The 19,320-nt window shown below is 50.2% G+C and overlaps 1 protein-coding gene across 1 annotated transcript in view; it reads left to right on the forward strand.

Moving 5' to 3' along the window:
* The window catches only part of KLHL3 (kelch like family member 3), a 47,122-nt gene that overhangs the window by 17,978 nt on the left and 9,824 nt on the right, over nt 1–19,320 (forward strand). The window contains exons 5-8 of the mRNA XM_068163039.1: nt 7,415–7,577; nt 10,784–10,893; nt 15,720–15,836; nt 16,773–16,922. Coding sequence (XP_068019140.1) covers nt 7,415–7,577; nt 10,784–10,893; nt 15,720–15,836; nt 16,773–16,922 — 540 coding nt within the window. The remainder of the gene's footprint in view (nt 1–7,414; nt 7,578–10,783; nt 10,894–15,719; nt 15,837–16,772; nt 16,923–19,320) is intronic.

A 19,320-nucleotide genomic window follows, 5' to 3' on the forward strand; every position in this document is an offset into this window, starting at 1 on the left:
GAAAGGAGGTTCTTGCCATGGATGGGACATGCTCTTCTGCTCCAGTCCCTCAGGAAGGGTGTGGGCTCTTGCTGAGCTGTGCCTTCCTGTAGGAACCTGGACAAAACCTGAGTAATGCTTACTCTGCAGCCTGAGCCCTGTGCCATCCTTTGTGTCTGTGTGTGCCTTATCTTGCCCCTTCTGCCCTCCTGTTATGTGTGCTTGACTTTCTGGCATGCTGTGAAGCTGACAGCTGTCACCTTGGTAGGACCCTGGCTGCCCTACAGTGAGGTTGAGGACCAGCAAGTGAGGAGACCTTCAAGGTGCCATTACAGCCAAGAAGCTGGGGCTCAAACTCAGCTGTGGGTCACTTGGAGGAGCTGTCTGCTGGTGCTTAATCACAGCACGTAGTGAGGGTCATCAGGAGCTGAGGCACATTGTTACTCGAGTGGGGAACTGGGGTGGAGCTCCTTGGACCTCTGGGATCTTCCACTGCTGGAGGAACAGTGACATTTACACACACTCAGGCTGGTCCCTTTGCCTGTGGGAAATGTGAAGGGTACTCCACATGCTTTCTGAAATGTCTGCTTTCCTTCCACGCTGCTGGCGGTTGGGTGGCCCAGCAGCACCCACTCGGCACGTGGGATGTGCTGAGCTCAGGCTCCCATCTGCTCTGCCTTGAATGAAGCTTGCTCCAAGTGACTGCACATGCTCTGGCTGGTTTCTCATGAGAGCATCTCAGTGCTGGTGTGCAGCTGCACCTGGCTGAAGAGCAGCTGGGTCCAGCTCAGCTGGCAGTGTGGGCCTGCCCGGGAGGGCTCTGAAGAAGTTCAGATGTTACCTTTTCTGGGCAGCCAGAATGCCCTAACCAAACCCTGCTGCCTATGGCCTGTGGATTACAGAGAGTTCAATTAAGAGCCCTTTCTGTCTTTTGGCTTCCATCTCTCAGACAGTAAGATAAAGAGAGTCAGGTTGGTGAATACTAAGGTTTGGGCATGGTGGATTTTTCCCAGTCTGATCCTTTAACTACAGGATTTCTTTAAGTCACCATTCTGTGAATAACTCTTCAGGCTGGAAGCAAGTTAATTCATGTGAGCTGAGAAATGAAGCTGCTGTAGAGCAAGATTAATGACTGATTCAGATTTTATTCCATGTTAAAAATGTCCATGCTGAAAATGCTTTCTGGCATGTAATAGAATTTGGTGATGAAACCAACAGAAAGTTGAAAGAGAAATTCCCAGCCTCCCTCTGGATGTTTGAGCCCTGAACAGAGTGCCATAGAGAGGTGAATGCTCACCTGCAGCCACAGGAAGGAAAGGTTACAGAGAGGAACAGTCTCTGGAAAGGTTCTCATCAGTGAAGGCAAACAACAGGAAGTACAAAATAGAAAGCTCCTTGCAGCCTGGTTTGGGTTAGCAGTGCCAGTGTGAGGAAGAAGCAAGCAGGTTTGATCCCTTGCATTGCCCCCTGCTCCTGCTGCACAGCTTTGTCTCAGCCATCCAGCTGGAAGGGTGCCTCAGCAGTGCCTGTGTGCTGGTGCCTCAGCAGTGTTCTTTCACAGCCTTGCCTGAGCATGGTGAGACTTGCTTGTTTCCCAGCAGGTATCTCTGAGGTCTTCTATTGCCATCTCATGCCCTCTGGCTTTCTAGCAGGGCAAGGGCACATTATCAGGAGGGTTTTTTCAGACTTCAGCAGCTGGAAGAAGCAGATTTACAGATTTACTGTGTCCAGTTCTGGGCCCCTCAGTTTAGGAAGGACATTGAGACACTTGGAACGTGTCCAGAGAAGGGCAACAAGGCTGGGGAGAGGCCTTGAGCACAGCCCTGTGAGGAGAGGCTGAGGGAGCTGGGGTTGTTTAGCCTGGAGAAGAGGAGGCTCAGGGGTGACCTCATTGCCCTCTACAACTACCTGAAAGGTGGTTGTAGCCAGGAAAGGGCTGGTCTCTTCTGCCAGGCAAGCAGCACCAGAACAAGAGGACACAGTCTCAAGCTGTGCCAGGGGAAGTTTAGGCTGGAGGTGAGGAGAAAGTTCTTCACCAAGAGAGTCACTAGTCATTGGAATGTGCTGCCCAGGGAGGTGGTGGAGTCACCATCCCCGGAGGTGTTCAAGAGGGGATTGGATGTGGCACTGGGTGCCATGGTCTAGTCATGGGTCTGTGGTGGCAGGTTGGACTTGATGATCCTCGAGGTCTCTTCCAGCCTTGGTGATACCGTGAGACTGTGTGATTCTGGGTGTAGATGCCAGGTAATTCCTTCATACAAACCATAAGGAAAAAAGATTCCTAAGTGGCATTAACTGAGCAAATGCAGCCAAGCCACCCAAAGGTGTGAATAGATAACACAGCATCTTGTCAGTGGGCAAGCTAAACTGAGTAGAATCAACATGAGAAGATGCTGAGCAGCAAAGGTAACCTGGAGTGCAGGACTGAGTGCTCTCGAGTGTGCTTCAGTGCTGCACACAGGAGAACCAATCTGTTGTTTTCTCTTTCCTAGGCCTGGTCTTGTGTTCAGGAAGTGGGACTCTCTAAGCACATGTTTTTCTAGCTGCTTGTCATTTCACTGCACAAAGTGGGGTTGGGTTTGGGTTGGTTTGTTGTTGTTTTTTCAGTGAGGAAGGATGTGTGTATGTGGAGCCAAGCCTGGACGGTCAGTTCCACTCATCATTGATGTAGTGAATTACTGGAGAGCTTCAAGCAGTTTCTCCTCAAGAGTATGTCCCAAATGTGCTGGTGAAAGGGACTTGCAGCCCACCCTAGCTCCATGAGGGAGGGCACTGAGGTCATGTGGGAGTGAATATTCTCTTCTGACTCCATTGGTGAGGAGGATTTGTGGGCAAGAACTGCCCCAACAAACACAGTCCTGCTTTGTGTGGTGCAACTTCAGCTTTAGAGGCAGATTTCAAAGAGAGATGGATGCAGTAGTAGGATGGCTTGGGGATGATGGATGCTAGAGAGGCTTCTGTGCCCAGCAGTGTTTTGCCCCTGAACACACATTTGGAATTTAACCTCTCACCTGTTTGGAAGGCATGGAGCAGAGGAACCATTTCTGTCTTCACTGCAGTCATGTTGTAGTCTCAGGAAAAGATGCTGGCACAGGTTGCCCAGGGAGGTGGTGGAAACCTCATCCCTGGAGGTTTTGAAGGCCAGGCTGGATGTGGCTGTGAGCAACCTGCTGTAGTGTGAGGTGTCCCTGCCCATGGCAGGGGGTAGGAACTGGCTGAGCCTTGAGGTCCCTTCCAACCCTGACAATTCTGTGATTCTATTTCTGCCTTCTGTTGTTCCTCTTCTGTTGCACTCTACTTCAAGGTTATCTGTAAAGATTCAAGTGCATGACAAAAAGATCTTGCTGACTTGAAGGTGGAGCTTGTTAAATCCCTTTGGAAGAAGGCTGTGCTGTGCAGTTGATGTGGAAGTGAGGAAAACTGAAGCGAGCGACTTGGGGAAGTGTGCAGCCCTGGTTGGCTTCAGTGGAAGCCCTGTGCAGGTGTCAGAGCAAGCACAGGGCTGGTTGCTCCTCAGCTCTACAGAACACTTGGCTTGAACATTTCAGTGAGGTCTTGATTTTGCAGCTGCACTGCTTCTTGCTTTCCAACACTCCCATCAAACCTGCCAGGTCAGAGAAGAGCGATGAGTGCTGGAGCAGAAGCTCAACATGGTGTCCTTGAGCAGAGCTGAGTGAAGAGGAGGTATGGGAGGAGGCCTCTCCTTCTAGGTGGTCCTCTGGAAACAACCAGGACTCATGGCTACAGACAGTGAATATAGGTCCCCTTCAGCCTGTCCTACCCATCCTTACTGATGGTTCTTAAGGACTTGCAGGCAGCCTGGGAGTTCCCCTCCCAGTGAAGAAAGTCCTGGCCTTTAGGGCTATAATGGTTCCCTGGGCAAAGTCCTGACCAGCCTGCTTCCACAGTGCCATTCCTGTGAAGGGGGGGCATTGTCCCAGGTGTGGTGTGTTCTGTCCCTGTACACTACCATGGCTCCAGATAAGGCTCATCTAGGGAATGGAATCTGAAATGAGCTGTCTGGGAGAAACAGATATAAGCTGTCAGCTTTGTGGAGTAATGGTAATAAAACATGGCTTGGAAAAGGAGGAAGGAAGCCTGGTGAGAAGCTGCATCCCTTCCCTCTCTGAAGGGTGCTTCTGCATCTCTGCCTTTCCCTACAGAGCTGGGACTTCACAACAAGGAAGCAGAGTGTCTGTGACAGATGCAGTTTTGATGATAAAGGGGTGAGAAGTGGGTCTCTTCATCTCCCTTCCTGCTCTTCAGTGCCCAGGCAGAGGCTTTCAGCTCAGCTTTAGGAGCTGTTTTACTCCATGGAGCAAAAGCTTCTCCTTGCCATGCGCTGCCCTCCTCGGAGTGCTGGAGAGCCCTGACCAAGAGCAGGGCTGACTTCTCTGGAGGGCTACAGCCATTGGGCTGGGAGCCTTCCCAAGGCCTGTGGGAATTCCTTTACATTGAATTGGCCTAATAGAAACAGGAGGAGAACCTTGTGGCTGTGGCACCAGGGGACTCTGCTCTGTCTGATGGATGTCTCCACATTTTTATCCCACTGTTTGACCAAGGGATGGTTCTGTATGGTGGAACTGGAGAAAGTTGAGCAGGAGGGAAGTTACCAGCTGCTCCCCTCTTTTCTTGCTCACCTCTGTGTATCCCTTGTCCTTCTCATGGTTGCTCCTGGAGAGGTTTTGTGGCTCCCTGATTCTGTCACACATGCTTTTGCCAGGGCTCTTTCACCCCCGGTGGAGCATTTAACCAAAAGCACCATTATTCACTCTGTGCTGCTGGCATCAGCTGGGGAATGATAAAGTCTAATTGCCTGCCTTGCACTGCAAAGCCACACTAGAGTCATGTAGTTTTATCTCCACTACTTGTGCAGTTCAGAGCTATTTATTTAAAACTGAGTGTTTAACCTGGCATGCAGACACACAATCTGGTCACGGATTCCCCCCGGAGCCTGCCTGGGAGCTGTCTCCCTGTTGGGGCAGATGTGCAGTCCCAGCTGTGGCCCTGGATGTGCTGCTGAGGGATTACAGCCAGTACTTGTATCTGGCTTCCAATCTCACTACATTGTCAAAGCTGCTTATCAGCTTTAACACATCCCCTGCCTTGGGGAAATGCTGCTCTCCCAGTTCTGCCGAGGAGGAGTGGGTTAACCTTTGGCTGAAGTTACCTGGAAGGCTGTGTCAGAGCAGAGAGCTAACCCCAGCCTCTGCAGTCCAGCCTGGATGCCCTGACTATTGAATGAGCCTTAGAGCAAGAGAGAGCACTCTGGGCTGAGAGATGTGCCTGCTTCAGAGACATCAAAGGTTTGTGAAAGTGTTTAATGGCACAGGCAGTGCTGTGGAAAACTGGAGCTGGGTGCAGTCTGCAGAGCGAGAGGGGACAGCTGCTGAACTGGAGGGGTTTGGCTATGTGGTATCAACACAGACACCGTGGACATAACTTAGCAAAGAAGTCAGTCTCTGTAGTAATAGCAGGTAATTTTGCTACGGCTTCTAGAGACTGCTGGGGTTTGGTGTGGAGGCTGAGCTGGTGGAGAAGCCACTTCTCTGTAAACCCTTCACAGTGGTTGCAGTTCAAATCCTGAGGACCAAATCCAGCCCCTGGTGAGTTACTTGCCTGGATATTAGTGGGGCTGCAGTGTGGTGCTGCTGCATGTCTGGGCAGGGCATTTCCTCTTGTTATTTCTAAAGGAAACAGACTTTGTGCTAGCGGATATCCTTCGCCTGCCTTTTGCCTTCCCTGATAAACACAAGGTGAGTGGTGAGATGTTCAGCTGGGCAATAGGAAAGAGAAAACCCACTCCTCTCTTGATGGGCTGTTTATGTCCTACTTCAGAACAGTATTCTGTGCTGATGCCCCTTTCCCTGCAGCACAAGGCTGTTTAGCAGCATGAGGATGTTGAGGGGCTGCAGTATGTGGGGCTGGTGATGGTAGTGAGTACCTTCTGGTTTGGAGGCAATATCCCAAACCACTCAAGGCAAGCAGCCCCCTGGGATTTGCATGCATGCACTCTGGATGGATGGGGGTGCATGGAGGAAGCTCTGGTCAGGGATGGCTTGCAGGGAGTCTGACTTCCTTACCCACAGCCCTGTGCAGCTCAGTTGCTCACCTTTCTGCTGATCCAAGGAGATGGTTCAGCTAGATAGAAAGTGGCTCACAGCTAGGTTTCAAAATTGCAAGAGCATTGCTATCTTGATTTAATCACAGCCACTAACTCATCTCTTCCTGGCATCTAGAGGCCTGGGCCAAAACCAGCTCCTAGGTTAATTGCTTGCTGTTTTTTATTGCTGCCTGCTGGAGTGGCTGCTTGGCAGCAGGCAGTGTACAGCTGGGCTGGAGCTGGAATGCACCAGTGGCTTAGAAGAGACCTGGAGCAGGCTGTGAGTATCCTCACCCTGGAGACTGCGGGGACAGGCAGGCAGGGATGTGGAAGGGGACATCCTTTTCCCTTCCCTGCCAGGGAGAGGCAGAGAGCTGAGTGCTGTGAACCTGCTGGGTTTGTGTACCAGCCTCTGCTTGGGATTTTCCCTCGAGTTGGAAATCGTTGTCCGGAAAGCTGCTCAGATGGCGAAGGCAGATGCCCAGCTGGGAGGACATGTGTGAGGCAGGCAGGGCTGTGGAGGAGCTGGGGTAAGACACGTCTGCAGTTGCTGTCTGACCTAAGAAAGGAAGTAGCTGATGTCAGGGGCTGTAACATCCCTGCTGACTTGATTTTCTGCTTCCTTTCCCACTGGCTGGCCTCAGAGGTGGTTTTTCCAGCAGATGTCACATTCCACATCCACTTCTGTCTCTCATTCCTGCACTCAGCTTTGTAGATAGAAAGCAGTACCTCATCTTCAGATGTAGGCTTGAACAAGTGTCCACAGAACTGGGTGTGAGTGGAGCTGGGAGCTGTTGCTTTGAAGAGTTGGCTCCATCCTTTCTGAGAGCTTTGCTGTCACCAGAACCTGCTTGAGCTTCCGTGAACTCCTTCCCTTTCGTGGCAGTTCTGGGCACCCTGCCACAAGCCAGTGTGGTTTTGTGGGAAATAAGGCAGTTGAAGGTGTTGGAGAGTGCTGGGCTGCTATGGGCTTTGGATGTGATGATAATGCACAGAAACAAATTGAAGGTCTTCAGGGGACAAAACCAAACAAAACAACCTGTGTGCAGGACTTACCTAGAGTAAAGCCAGGAGCTGTGTTTTGATCTCCTGTTACCTGCCTTGAGGCTGTGTGAGAGAAGAGCTCTGCCTTTAGGCCAGCATGGGGATAGCCATTTCCATCTCTGGGAGCACAGCTGACAACCCTCTACATGCAGATCGTGCCAAAACTTGCACCTCCTCCTGGCCCCGCCCAGGGATGTGCCCGTGTCTGAAGGGGAATTGCAGCTGATCTGTGCACGCTGTGAGCCCAACTTTGCTGTTAACTCTAATTCCCCTTTCTTGCCTTTGCAGGTTTTGTTGCCAGCTGCTAGTTTATTGCAACTGATGGATGTTAGAAAAAACTGTTGTGACTTTCTTCAGTCCCAGCTGCATCCCACCAACTGCCTTGGGATCCGAGCCTTTGCCGACGTGCACGCGTGTACGGAGCTGCTGCAGCAGGCCAACGCCTATGCAGGTGAGGGCAGGCTCCTGTTTGTGCAGCTAAACCTGCTCCCAGCAGCAGGGACTCTCAGCTTCAGCAGGATCAGTGCATCCTGGTTGCTCTCCTCATGCTTGTTGTGTTAGAACACAAAATAGAGGGCGCTGGGTTGGAAGGGACCTTTAGAGGTCATATAGTCCAAGCCTCCTGCAATAAGCAGGGACGTCTTCAACCACAGCAGGCTGCTCAGAGCCCCATCAGGCCTGACCTTGCATGTCTCCAGGGATGGAGCTTCCACCACCTCCCCAGGCAACCTGTTCCAGTGTTCCCCCCCACTCTCATTGTAAAGAACTTCTTCCTGATGTCCACTCTAAATCTACCCTTCTCTAGTTTAAGACCATTGCCCCTCCTCCTGTTGCTATATGCCCTTGTAGGGTGTTGACTTGTACCTTTCTGTGATACTGCAGACTGTGGTTTGGTCACAGGGGAACACCTGAGGAGGTAAAAAACCCTGGTACTTTGAATGCCAGCCCACAAAATACTTTATTAGTATATCCCTAATAAAAGTTTTGGCTGTTCAGCAGCAGTGTTGGTGTGCTGATGTCCTCCCTGTGCCCGCTGCCCCATGAGAGCAGCAGGCAGTGCTGGGCATCTCTGCATTCTAGGAATGACAGGGTGGGAGTGGTAACACAGCTAAAACCATCATGCAGTTTGAGCCTCTGATCTGTGGAGCAATGGTCCCTTACCCCAAGGGTGCACAGACTTGTTTCCTTGAGAGTGGATATTTGGTTGCAATAAGTAGGTTCTGGGAATGGCTTTCAGCATTTCTCCTCCACATCGTAAATGCAAAGCTGTTCAAAGCAGCTCCAAGCTCTTAGCTCCCAGAACTTTCCAGTTTCCTCCAGCAGTTGCCCTTGACCTCTGCTTAGGAGAAGCTGGTAGATTTCTCAACTCAGTTTATTTCTGCTTTTCAGCCTGTTTGTGTAGAGAAAAATACACCTGCTGTCTGCCAGAGCACCTGCTCTGTCCTGCAGCATTTCCCTTGGTATGGTTCTTGTCCTTAATTGGGCCATAAGTAGGCTCAGTGGGATAAAAAAGTGCACACCAAATCCACCCCTATTCTTCTGCAAATAGAAGTAAAACCTTTTCAGCTGCTCTGGCTGTATTATCCCCTGGAGGAAAAGGTACCCTGGAAGGAATGGTTAATTGTAGAAAGGCTTTCTTGTAATATCTCATTATCCTTGCTTCCAGGCCCTGTTTAATCTTTAACCCAACAAGCAGTGCATTCACTCTGTATTTATTTGGTTGTTTGGCAATTAGAAAGTCTGCTTTGTTGTTTTATAGGCCTTCCTAAGTCTCAGTTAGTACAACAGCCCATGTAATGCTAATGGAACTTCATTAATAAAAATGCCATTAAAATTCTTTTCACTCTCCTGTTTATGTAACAGCTTTAAACCAAGACAGAAGTCCCCAAGCTTGAGAGTCCCTGTGTGCTTGGGCTCAGGTGCTTGAGAAATGCTTAGTTCTGGCCAATGGATAACTGCAGTAGGTGGAGGAACCTTCCTGGTGCAGGCACAGGTTCTTTTATTAAAATGCATAAATATTTTTCCATGCTTCCAACTAGCGACAAGAGATCAAATATCTTTCTACTCCCAGAATGAATAGGAGATTGTGTCCAGAAGCCTGAGTGCATCCAGCCTTGCTGTGTGGGGAGCATTTCCTGCTTCTCAAGTGCTCAGGGCCAGAGGAGTTCATTAGATCTGTGTATGATTCCCAGCATCACAGGGTATTAAAGTTTATCCAAATACTGCTATTTTTAGTCAGAACCTTTGGCTCAGCCGTGGTGGTTTTGTCCCCATTAGACCGAGTAGGATCCGTGGTTAGGGAAGCCCAAGTGGCCTTGCAGCACCAGCACTGGTGAGGGTTTGCTTGGGTGTGATCTCTGAGGAGCTCCTCTCTGGAAGTTCTGCCAGCTCATGTCCCTGTGGTGCTGCTTTTTGGCAGGCAGAATCTGCAGATGTGAAAAGTAGAGGCAGATCTGGGTGCAGAGGGAGCTCTCGGCATGCAGGAGTGTAAGCTGCTCAGAGCTGAAGGATTAGAACTTGGAAAAGCTGCTTCAGATAAAGTGTCTGAGATCTGTGTGGCTGTAGCTCAACCAAAGAGGAATGAGACTTAGCAGGTGAGATTAAATTGGCATGCCTATGTAAGAGATGCTTGCAGAGCTAAAACTGTCAGTGAGTGGCTAACAACAGTTGTGACCTAGAAGTGATTTCTTCAGGACGTAACTCATTCCTAGGGAGCTTTGGGTGGTTTGGGTTGGAAGGGACCTTAAAGATCATCTAGTTCCATCCCTCCTGCCCTGGGCAGCAGGGCTGTGATGTTTCTTACAGGATTTGGTGATCCTTTTCAGACTTGGGTTGCAACCCAGTTTGGGATTCTAACCAGTGATGTGCATTGTTTGCAGGTGGCTCCACAAGTGACAGCATGGAGGGGTTTGGAGGTGAGAAGGGAGAAAAAGAAATGCCTGCAGTTGCAGGCTTAAGTGGAAAAGGGGCAAAGCTGCTGGGGAAGATGGGTGCTGAGGGTTTAGAGCAGAAGAAAGGTAAATTTATACATTTGGGGTGAAAGAAAGAAAAGGAGGAAGAGAGCAGAGCTGATGCCATAGGACGAGGGCCTCCCTTGGCCTCCTGCCTGTGTGCCCCCTCGCACAGATTCAGCTGGGTGCCCTGCGACCCCTCTTGATATGCTGCTGGGGGTATGCACCAAACTTGCTCTTTGGCTGCTTCATGCTGAAGCTGGGCTTTGCTTTGAATACCTGTGAACATCCAGGACCCTAGCTGGAGTCTCTCATCCAGGTGTTGAGCAGATCTGATTCTGTCTCTTGGCTGAAGCAGCAAGAAGTGGCTCTGGAGGTGGCCAGGTCATTGGCTGAGTCACCAACTTGTAGTTGTGTTTGCCAGGGGAAGGTACTTTGTGGCCTTGCAGACAGTTCAGCTCCCCTGTAGTGTCATGTATGAAAATGTCTCTTGGGGTTTGTGTTACCTGAAATGACATCAAATTCCTTTCGCCTGCTCTGAGTCTATTTTCTGTTTCTTTTCCCCCGTGCAGCCACTGCGTGTCCTTTGCCTGGGGTGCTCAGAGCCGTGACCAGAGTGGCTCTGTGAATGCTCTCCTCCTGCTGGTGACTGAAAGCATGGATTTCATTTATAATTTTCTGTTCCCCCTTCTCATTTGTTGAACAGAGCAGCACTTTCCTGAGGTGATGCTAGGAGAAGAATTTCTTAGCCTTAGTCTGGACCAGGTTTGCAGTTTAATATCAAGTGACAAGCTCACAGTCTCCTCTGAAGAAAAGGTACAGTAAATTGTATAGCAACAGTGAATGGAAGAATGCTGTAATGTTTCTAGATCCTACATCAGGACTGTTCTTGTGTTATACTCTTCTGGGGCCATTTTCCAATGGTGGTCACCTGGAAAGGAAACCTGATGTGAGTCCAAACCCCATGTAAAAATGACCTTCACCTGGTTGTTCTTTGCAGGAAGTAATGATTCTCAGATCCATATCACTTCCAAAAGCCCTGGGGGCCAGAGCTGAATACCTTTCCTCTCTGGAAAACTAGGAACCTCCCATCTGCTGTTGTGTAAAGCTCTTATTACCTGCTGTAAAACCTCCAAAAAAAGGTGAATTTCATTAGGCCAGGGAGGAGTGTTGGCTTCTGTTGCATGTCAGACAGAACAGCTGAAGGAAGCTTGCAACCATGGAGGGAGGAAGCAAACACTTTCCCACCATCATTAATGTTTTTCAAGAAAGGGGGGGGGAAAGGCACTGGTTGGTGTCATTTTGTGGTTGAAATGTTGACATCTTGTGTAGTCTGCAGTCCTGGGGATGAGGGTGAGTGTAATTGTGGTACTTGATGAACACCAGGTCCAGCTCCTTTCGCTGGGGGAGGCTTCGTGCATGACGTGCAGCAGGCTTCTGGGCAGAGGTACATAGCTTGAGACCTTCAGTTCACCTCTGAATTGTGGCTGTGGGGAGATGGACACTTGTGGGAGGCTACACAAAACCTTGAGGATGATGTGGCTTGTAATTTCAGGGCAGTTGCTGGAGGCCTGAGTTCTGGTGGGATGATGTGGACCTGTGTGCGCTTGGTGCTGCTGCTCTGTGTGCACCCATCCTTGCTCATCCTCTCCAGGCTGCAGACAAGTGGGTGCTTGGGCCCATGGGGATGGTAAAGCTTGCCAGAGAGCCTGCACCACATGAGGTGTGAATGCAGCAAGGCTTCATTCAGATCCTGAGCCAGCAACCTCGGGGGCTTTGGGAGTGCATTTCCACAGGAGCCGGGGCTTGGGGCCTTGGCAGGGTGCTGCGAGGTGCCACACAGGAAGGGCCAGAGAGGGCAAAACCAAATGGCTTGAGCTCCCAGCAGAATCACTGTGCATCAGCCAAGCAGCCTGCAAAGGGAAGTGCAAGTTTAGTAACCATTTTTTCCAGTGCTGTGCAGCATTGTTAAAAAGCTTTCATTGGCCTTGTGCCTGGAGAAATCAAAGCACTCCCTCCCTCCCTCCCTCCCTCCCTGAGCTTTATGCAACCAAACCCAGCATTTCTTTAGCTGATTGTAAAAGTCTAGGATGCAAGGCAGTGGAAGGAAATGTAGGCAGTGGAAGGAAGTGTAGGCATGAGCTGTGCCTCCAAAACAACAGGAGAGAAGCAGAGAATGGGATTGGAACATAAACACGAGAAAACAGTACTGGAGCCCAAAGAAGTGCTGGGAACTGAGGTCAGACTCATAGGCAGGCTGCTGGCTTGTGTTAGCTTCATGACAGACAAGCAGTTTGCCTGACCCTTTATTCTTCCCATCTGCTAGTGTGTGGGATAAATCTTGAAATAAATAATGATATGAAAGGATATGTGTGTGTCTGTGCCTAGCTGACACACACACACTGACCTCTGGGTATGCTTCTGCCCTCCTGGTGGGTAGAGAGCAAGATGTTCTGAGTAGGCAAATGAGAGTTCAGTTGTCTCAGCCAGATTTCAGGAGAGGCTTTGTTCTTCCTGTTGTTACCATGTCTTACAGCTGTACAGCAGCCTGTGAGCCAGAGCATTCCCATCTCCAGCTCCTTGGAAAGTGTTACAGCTGAGTCCTTCCAGGGCCAGAAGGTAACAAGGCCAGTGAGGGAAACATTGCCCCTGTAAAGCCTCGAGGCATGTGTGACCCAAGAGCTTGTGTGTTCTCCCCATCCTCTGCCACCTCCATCACTAATACTGGTTGGCCTAATAAAATCTGTTTGTCATCTCCACCAGTTTTGGCATAATTCTATTCCCTAGGCCATCAGGACTACAAAAGTTGTCTGCTACCACAGAAATCTATTCTAGTTGGAAAATGGTGACAGCAGTTCTACATTACTCAAAGATCATCCTCCTTCTACCCCTCTCCCCCTCGCTGTTCCCAGCCTCTGTGCTTGCACAAGGCCCTTTTTGGTCAAGGGCAAAGGTTTGTGTTGATCCCTGCCTGCTCTTTTTTGCTGTAGCTGAGTCCTCTGAAGAGAGTTTTATCAGTATTTTCTGCACCTGGCCTAACTGGCTGATTATAAGCAGGGACAAGCTGTTTAAAAGATCATGTTGCTTTCATATTTACTCCTGGAGTGTGAAATGGAGGGGCTGCCAGCCCTTGGGAAAGGCCTTCTGCCAACTGGGAGCAGTGACAAGAGAAATGGATGACATAAATACACTTCTAAGAGGGTCGAGGTCTCTGGATTGGGGATGTTACACAGCATCCAACCACTGACTTCCCTCATGCTGCTAATGGGCAGCAGAAGCTGATGCACAATTTGGTCCTCACTCCTGGGAGCATCTGACAAGTGGAATTTTGTCTGGAGAGACTGGGAAAACACCTGGGCTCGCTGTTTGCTTAGTGTGCAGGAAGAGGACACCCCAGGCTTTTATCCTTGGCACTCTGTAGTGTGGTGAGTCTGCCTCTCCCCAGCTCAGCCTGCTCCTGCAGCCAGGCAGCTGCCAGCCTGTGCCCCTGCTCTGGATGGAGCTGTGTGGGTCATGGCATCACTTCACTGCAGCCTGGCAGCAGGTCCTGCCTGGCTGGAGAAGCCCTCTCTTGGGGGACCAGCAGTGGCTGCTTGGGGTCTGCAGTGGGCACAGTGTTGCAGAGGGAGGACATGGCACTAGTGGAAACAGATGTGGCCTTTAAACAGAGATATTGCTGTCTTGGGTTAACGTTTCCCCCATCCCCCTCAGCCCTTCTTATAAAATTAGGAACTGGAGCCAAGGGAAGGTGCCAGAATGTGATTAAATATATATATATAAATAAATGCTGTTAGAGCAGGCACAGCAGGGTGGCATCAGCACATGTGGAACTCAGGAGTGGTCTCCAGCACTCAGGAAGCAGTTTATTCCTCCTGCACATTTGCTTTGCCTTCCTTTAAGACTCCTTCACTGTCATCTGGGTCTGTGGCTGGGTATGTCCCAGTCCTGTGACCTGTTCTGTAGCTCAGCATTTGTGCAGCAGAGGTTAATGAAAAGCATGTTTGGTGGCTAAACATTTGCTTTCTGCTCCTTCCACAGTCATTTGCAATTACAAGAATCTCAGAACCTAGATTCTGCTTTCAAGGCCTCGTAGCCACAGCAAAGTTGTTTGTTTATTTCCAGTTAAAAATACTTGAAGGTTCTGCAGGAGATGTTTTCCTCTGCCTTTGCTGGGGTTTGATTACATGGCTCCCTGTTGTGTTGCTTAAATCCTCCTGGCAGTGTCCTGAATTCCAAGCAGTTCAGCAGGAGCATTTGTTGGCATGGGAAATGAGGCTGGTGCCTTACTGCTCTTTCTTTTTAAAGTGTATGAGGGAGAAACCTTTTTGCTCTGCCTCTCCTTGGTGGGAGGATGCATCTGCCAGTGCCTCCTGCAAATAAACTTGCCAGCAGCAGCAGCAGAGGGCTGAGAGATTGTGCCCTCAGTTCTGGTTGATTTTGTCCAGTTAGTGACCTTGGACCACGCAAAATGGTTTCTTGGGGTGGGATGGAAAGAAGGGAAAAAAATATCTGTGCAAATTGAGCTGACCACTTGGTGACCCGAGAGGGAAGCTGAAACCAAGGGCACTTGCCAAGTGTGCTGGGGCAGAGGGCCAGCAGTGCTGTTCTGGGGGCTGGGCTCTGTGGGCAGAGGGCTGTGCTCAGCCTCCACCACCCCCCAAGTAACTGGGCAGTGAGAGCAGTTGGGGAATTTTGCCTGTAGATGTGAGCTAAGGTCAGAGTTTAGTTCTGACCCTGTGGGGAAACTTCAGCGATCCGGATCCTGCCGTGCAGCCTCTGAGAGCGCAGCAGCCTCTCTCCTTGCCTTGCAGGGTGTGTCAGGAAGCCTTCCCCGCTCCTGGGGACCTTTTCAGGCCTCTCCTTCGGCAGGAGTGAGGCTGGTGGTTATATAAGCAGATGCATATTCATGCAGGAGCCCACATAGGACGCTTCTGCCCACATCTGCTCCTCCTGCAGGGCTCTGGGTGGCTGCTGCTGCACGGCAGTGCTGCTGAGCAGTTTGTCATGGAGTCCAAGTTTGGATGCTTAGCTGAACAGGTTGGCCCTGGGAGCAGAACTAGATTTCATCTCAGACCAGTAGCCCTTGCTTCCCAGCTGCTCTGTCTGAGTATTTTTAGCAGTGCCATGCATGCAGAGCAGGGCTCTTCCTGTGCCTGTGCTGAGCTTGTCCTAAAGGCTCCTCGGGGTTTTATGGGAGGGGGAAGTGGTGCAGTGATTAACCATGCTGGTGAGCACAGTGAGTTACTGTGTGGCCAGGCTCCTTCAGGAGGGGAGATCTCTCTTATCAGGAGTAATCCTTGTGGCTGATTTCATGAATAATGTCCAGTGCAAATGTCAGCAGGCTAATTAACTTTCCTGGCTGCCTTCCAGTACTCGTGTCCAAGAGGTATATGATTGTCCTGGGCACACTCCTGGCTTTGAGAGTGATACAGCACATCTAGATGGGAAGTTGCTTATTAACATGCATGGGCAGCTCACCCTCCTGGCTGCAGTGGTGCTCGTGCTCTGTGCAGGCCTTACCTGTTTGGCAGAGATCTTGCACCACCTTCCTTCGGTGCTGTAAAACCACAAAGCTGCTTGTGGATAGATGACTGTGCAGGCCAGTTCTCCCTGCTCCCTTTGACTGTGCTTTGCCTGTGCAGGTCTTTGAAGCTGTTATTTCTTGGATAAACTATGAGAAGGAGTCTCGCTTGGAGCACATGGCTAAACTGATGGAGCACGTTCGCCTGCCCCTCTTGCCCAGAGACTACCTTGTGCAGGTCAGTCTGCAAACGAGTCGGTAACACTTTGCACTGAAGCTGCTGGTAGCTCCTTGCTCAGTGGCCTGGCTGTTGGTGTGTGAGGTGGGGGATCTGGCATGTTGCTGAGTCTGTAAACAGAGGAATGAAAGGAGAAGCTGGGTGGACTCTGAACTAAATCTGCACAGAAACCCTCTCATAAATGCAACCTGTGCTCTGCCAGGCAGTGCTGAGAGCTGGGCTCCTGCCCCTCGTGCTGGAAGCATCTAGGAGTTAAGTTTTGGGGATTTTTCACCCTGAGAATACCTGGGTGGTGGTGTTACAAGCTTGTGCAGTTTGCTTTCCTCATGCACAGGTGTTAATTTTGGCTTGAGCTGTGTTCTGTGCATAGAGATGTCTGTGTGACTGGCAGGTGAGGTGCTCTCTGACTTAGAGATGGTTCTTGATGGGCTAATTTTTGGGATCTCAGCCTTGATATTGAGCTGGGAATCCCCAGAGAATGTCTTGGCTTTTTGACTGCTATGCAGTCTGTCTGAAAGAACCAATCAATATAATTGATAGAGAATTGGTATTCACAGGCTGAGGCCATCACACAAGGCTTTTGGATCAATTATTTAAAGATTGTTTTTAAGGCCTTAACAATTCTGACTCAGATAAGAGAAACTTCTTGTTTTGTACCCAGGCTGCTGGTGAATTCTCTGCTGAGTTCAGTGTCTGGCAGGGGGTGGTAAACAGAAGGAGCACTGCGCCTGGGGAGTGATAATGGATGGATGTTAGTGCATCTGGCTCTCCTCTGGGAAGAGCTGCAAGGCTGTGCTTGTCTTCTGCATTTTGATTTGTATTTCTGTGACTACTGTGGAAGAGAAATCCCAGGTTTCACCTTCTTTCTGCAAAGCTTGTGAGCTGTGCTGCAAGCACTTCAGTTGAGATATCTTTTGTATGTGTGCCTGTCCTCAGACGGTGGAAGAAGAAGCTTTAATCAAGAATAACAACACCTGTAAAGACTTCCTCATCGAGGCCATGAAATACCACTTACTGCCTCTGGATCAAAGGCAACTCATAAAGAACCCCAGAACAAAGCCAAGGACTCCTGTCAGCCTGCCCAAGGTAAGCTGAGCTTCACCTCACACTGCAATCCTGGTGCATTTTCTGCCTTTGAGGAGCTTGTGGACTTGCCTTGGTACTTCTCACTAGCTGCATGGTTATCCTTTGAAGTGTGTTACTCCCTCTTCTGGTACTGCCTCTGCCCCATGACACATCATTAATTTGGACAAGCTTAGATGAAACCCTTAGGAGAAGCAAGATCTTTGCTCCCAGGGGCGAGGGCCTGCCCTGGCAATGTTTTGTCAGCCACAAGTGGGGCTGGGCTGTGAAGGGCTGCTGCTCCTGGAGCTGCAGCTTGAGAACCACTGACCCGTGGAGTGGCTGCAGGCAGCTGCCTGCAGTGCTCAGAGGGTTGGCTGAGGTTCCTGCTGGCTTTCAGCACTGTGGTGGAGCCCTGCTGAGGAGGGTCACAGCAGCTGCCTTTCCTTCTCCTGTATCCCCAGTCAGAAGCCAGGACAGCAGGAAACAGCAGCACCCAGAATTGTGGGCAGGAAGGCTGAAGCAAATGTCAACAGACTGACAGCAGCTACTGAATAAATAATCCTTGGTACTCCCCACATTTATCCTGCAGGCATGTGATGCTCTGACCACCACTTCATTAGTGCAGATAAAAGTGACAACAGAAACACATTTTCCTGTGCCCTGGAGACAAAGAGAGTTTGGCACAAGGTCTCTCAGCAGACTGCTGCTGGAGCTATTAATAAGCATTTTGGGGATTGTAAGACATCCAAACCACAGTGTGTCATTCCTCTGAGCACAAATCATAGGGAGCTTGTTCTGTGGGGTGGTGTTTGAGAGCTGTGCTCTGAGGGTCTAATCAGATGCTGGGGTATTGGGCTGGCCATCAAGAAAGTGTGGTTCTGCAGAGCATGTTTTGTGTGGTGTCCTTTCTGCCTGCTGGCACTGAGATGAAGTTGGTAGAAGAGAGCTTTGGGGGTGTTGTGAAGGGCTGATGTGACTCTTGTCCAAGGACTAAAGCAGTTAAGGATAAAGTGAACCAGCAAATTCAGAGGTTCTCTAACAACTTCTGTAGCAGGACCTGTAAGTGCAAACCCAGATCTTCTGCAGGTTTCTCCTCCCTTCCCCTCATTGTGAAGCAAAGGGAGAAGGTGATGATCCTTCAGCAATCCTGTTAGTGAGAAACTTTCATCTGCTCTGTGGGTCCCTCTGAGGAGGGATTACTGTCTGCTATGAAATCTCTCACTTCTGTAATCCTGTGAAGCTCTGCAGCTTTCCATGGAAGTCTGCTGCACAGCTAGTAGTCCTGCTGCTGATTTGGACTCACTTTGCTTTCTGATGTCACATTCTCACCTTTGTAGATCAAACAGTTCACTCTTCTCATACTCTTCAAATTCTTTCTGTTGGTTGTCTGGCTCTGTACTTTTAAAGCAACTGTGACTGGACTTGAGCTCATTACCTGGGTGACCTCAGCTGATAGTCTTATCCCCTTGGTTACTCCCAGCCACCCTGCAGAGGCTAAAGCCAGTTTCCCATCTACTTTGTGACTATATTTGAAGCCCCTTTATCTTGCTTCTAGCTCCTTAGTCCTGTACCAGTCAGGTTGTCTTGGGTTGCTTGCTCCTGAGATTTGCTGTGATCAAGGGGAGCAAATCCTCCCTCTTGAGAGCTGTGGAGAGTGGAGGGAAATGTGCTCAGACAAAGTGCAGGTTGAGCTCTTTGTAGGAGGAGGTGGCTTGGATGCTACCTGTGCACACATGCTGGTTTGCAGTGCCCATCTGGGGCTCAGCAGCAATGGGCAGCTGAGCTGCAGGCTCCTGGGACCACTGCCCCTGAACAAGACAGCGAGCCCATGGGGAGTTTGCCTTTGTGCTGGCAGATGGGGCAGATCTGGGAAGGACCACTCTTTGTCATCCAGGTCTTCTCACTTTTCACCCGGTGGGAATGGAGTCTGGGGCTGGATAGGCCTTTAGCCTGACCAAGCAGAGCAGTTCTTCCACTCCTGAGGTTGCCCTTGATCACTTTCACCTAGATCTTCCCTAGTTTGTAAGGAACTTAGGGTTTAATAACTGGATTTGCATCCAGACACGTTGCAGCCAGAAGGCTTAATGAAGCTGATAAATCACTTCCTCTGGCAGCTCAGCACCCCAGGTCTTAATAGTCCTGGTGATTTCCCTGAGTGTCGTCTTCCCTGCAGGTGGCAACACAGCTGTCAGCTTTTATTTGCTGAGTGGCATCGATTATTTTTAGCACAGCCATGGAGATAATGACTGAACAGGGGCCGGGCTGGGAGAGTTACACGGGGATCATCTTCACTGAGAGATGCTTCAGCAGTGAGTCTTGCCTGTGCCTGGTGCCCAGTGGTTTTGTGTTTCCTGGGGAAGGAGGGCAGGCTGCCCCCCTTGGAAGTGATGAGGAGGGATTAGCAGGCTGTGAGGTAAAC

Source organism: Melanerpes formicivorus, unplaced genomic scaffold, assembly GCF_026170545.1.
Source record: "Melanerpes formicivorus ecotype bairdi unplaced genomic scaffold, bMelFor1.0.p_v2 SCAF_2, whole genome shotgun sequence".
NCBI classification, from domain to species: domain Eukaryota; kingdom Metazoa; phylum Chordata; class Aves; order Piciformes; family Picidae; genus Melanerpes; species Melanerpes formicivorus.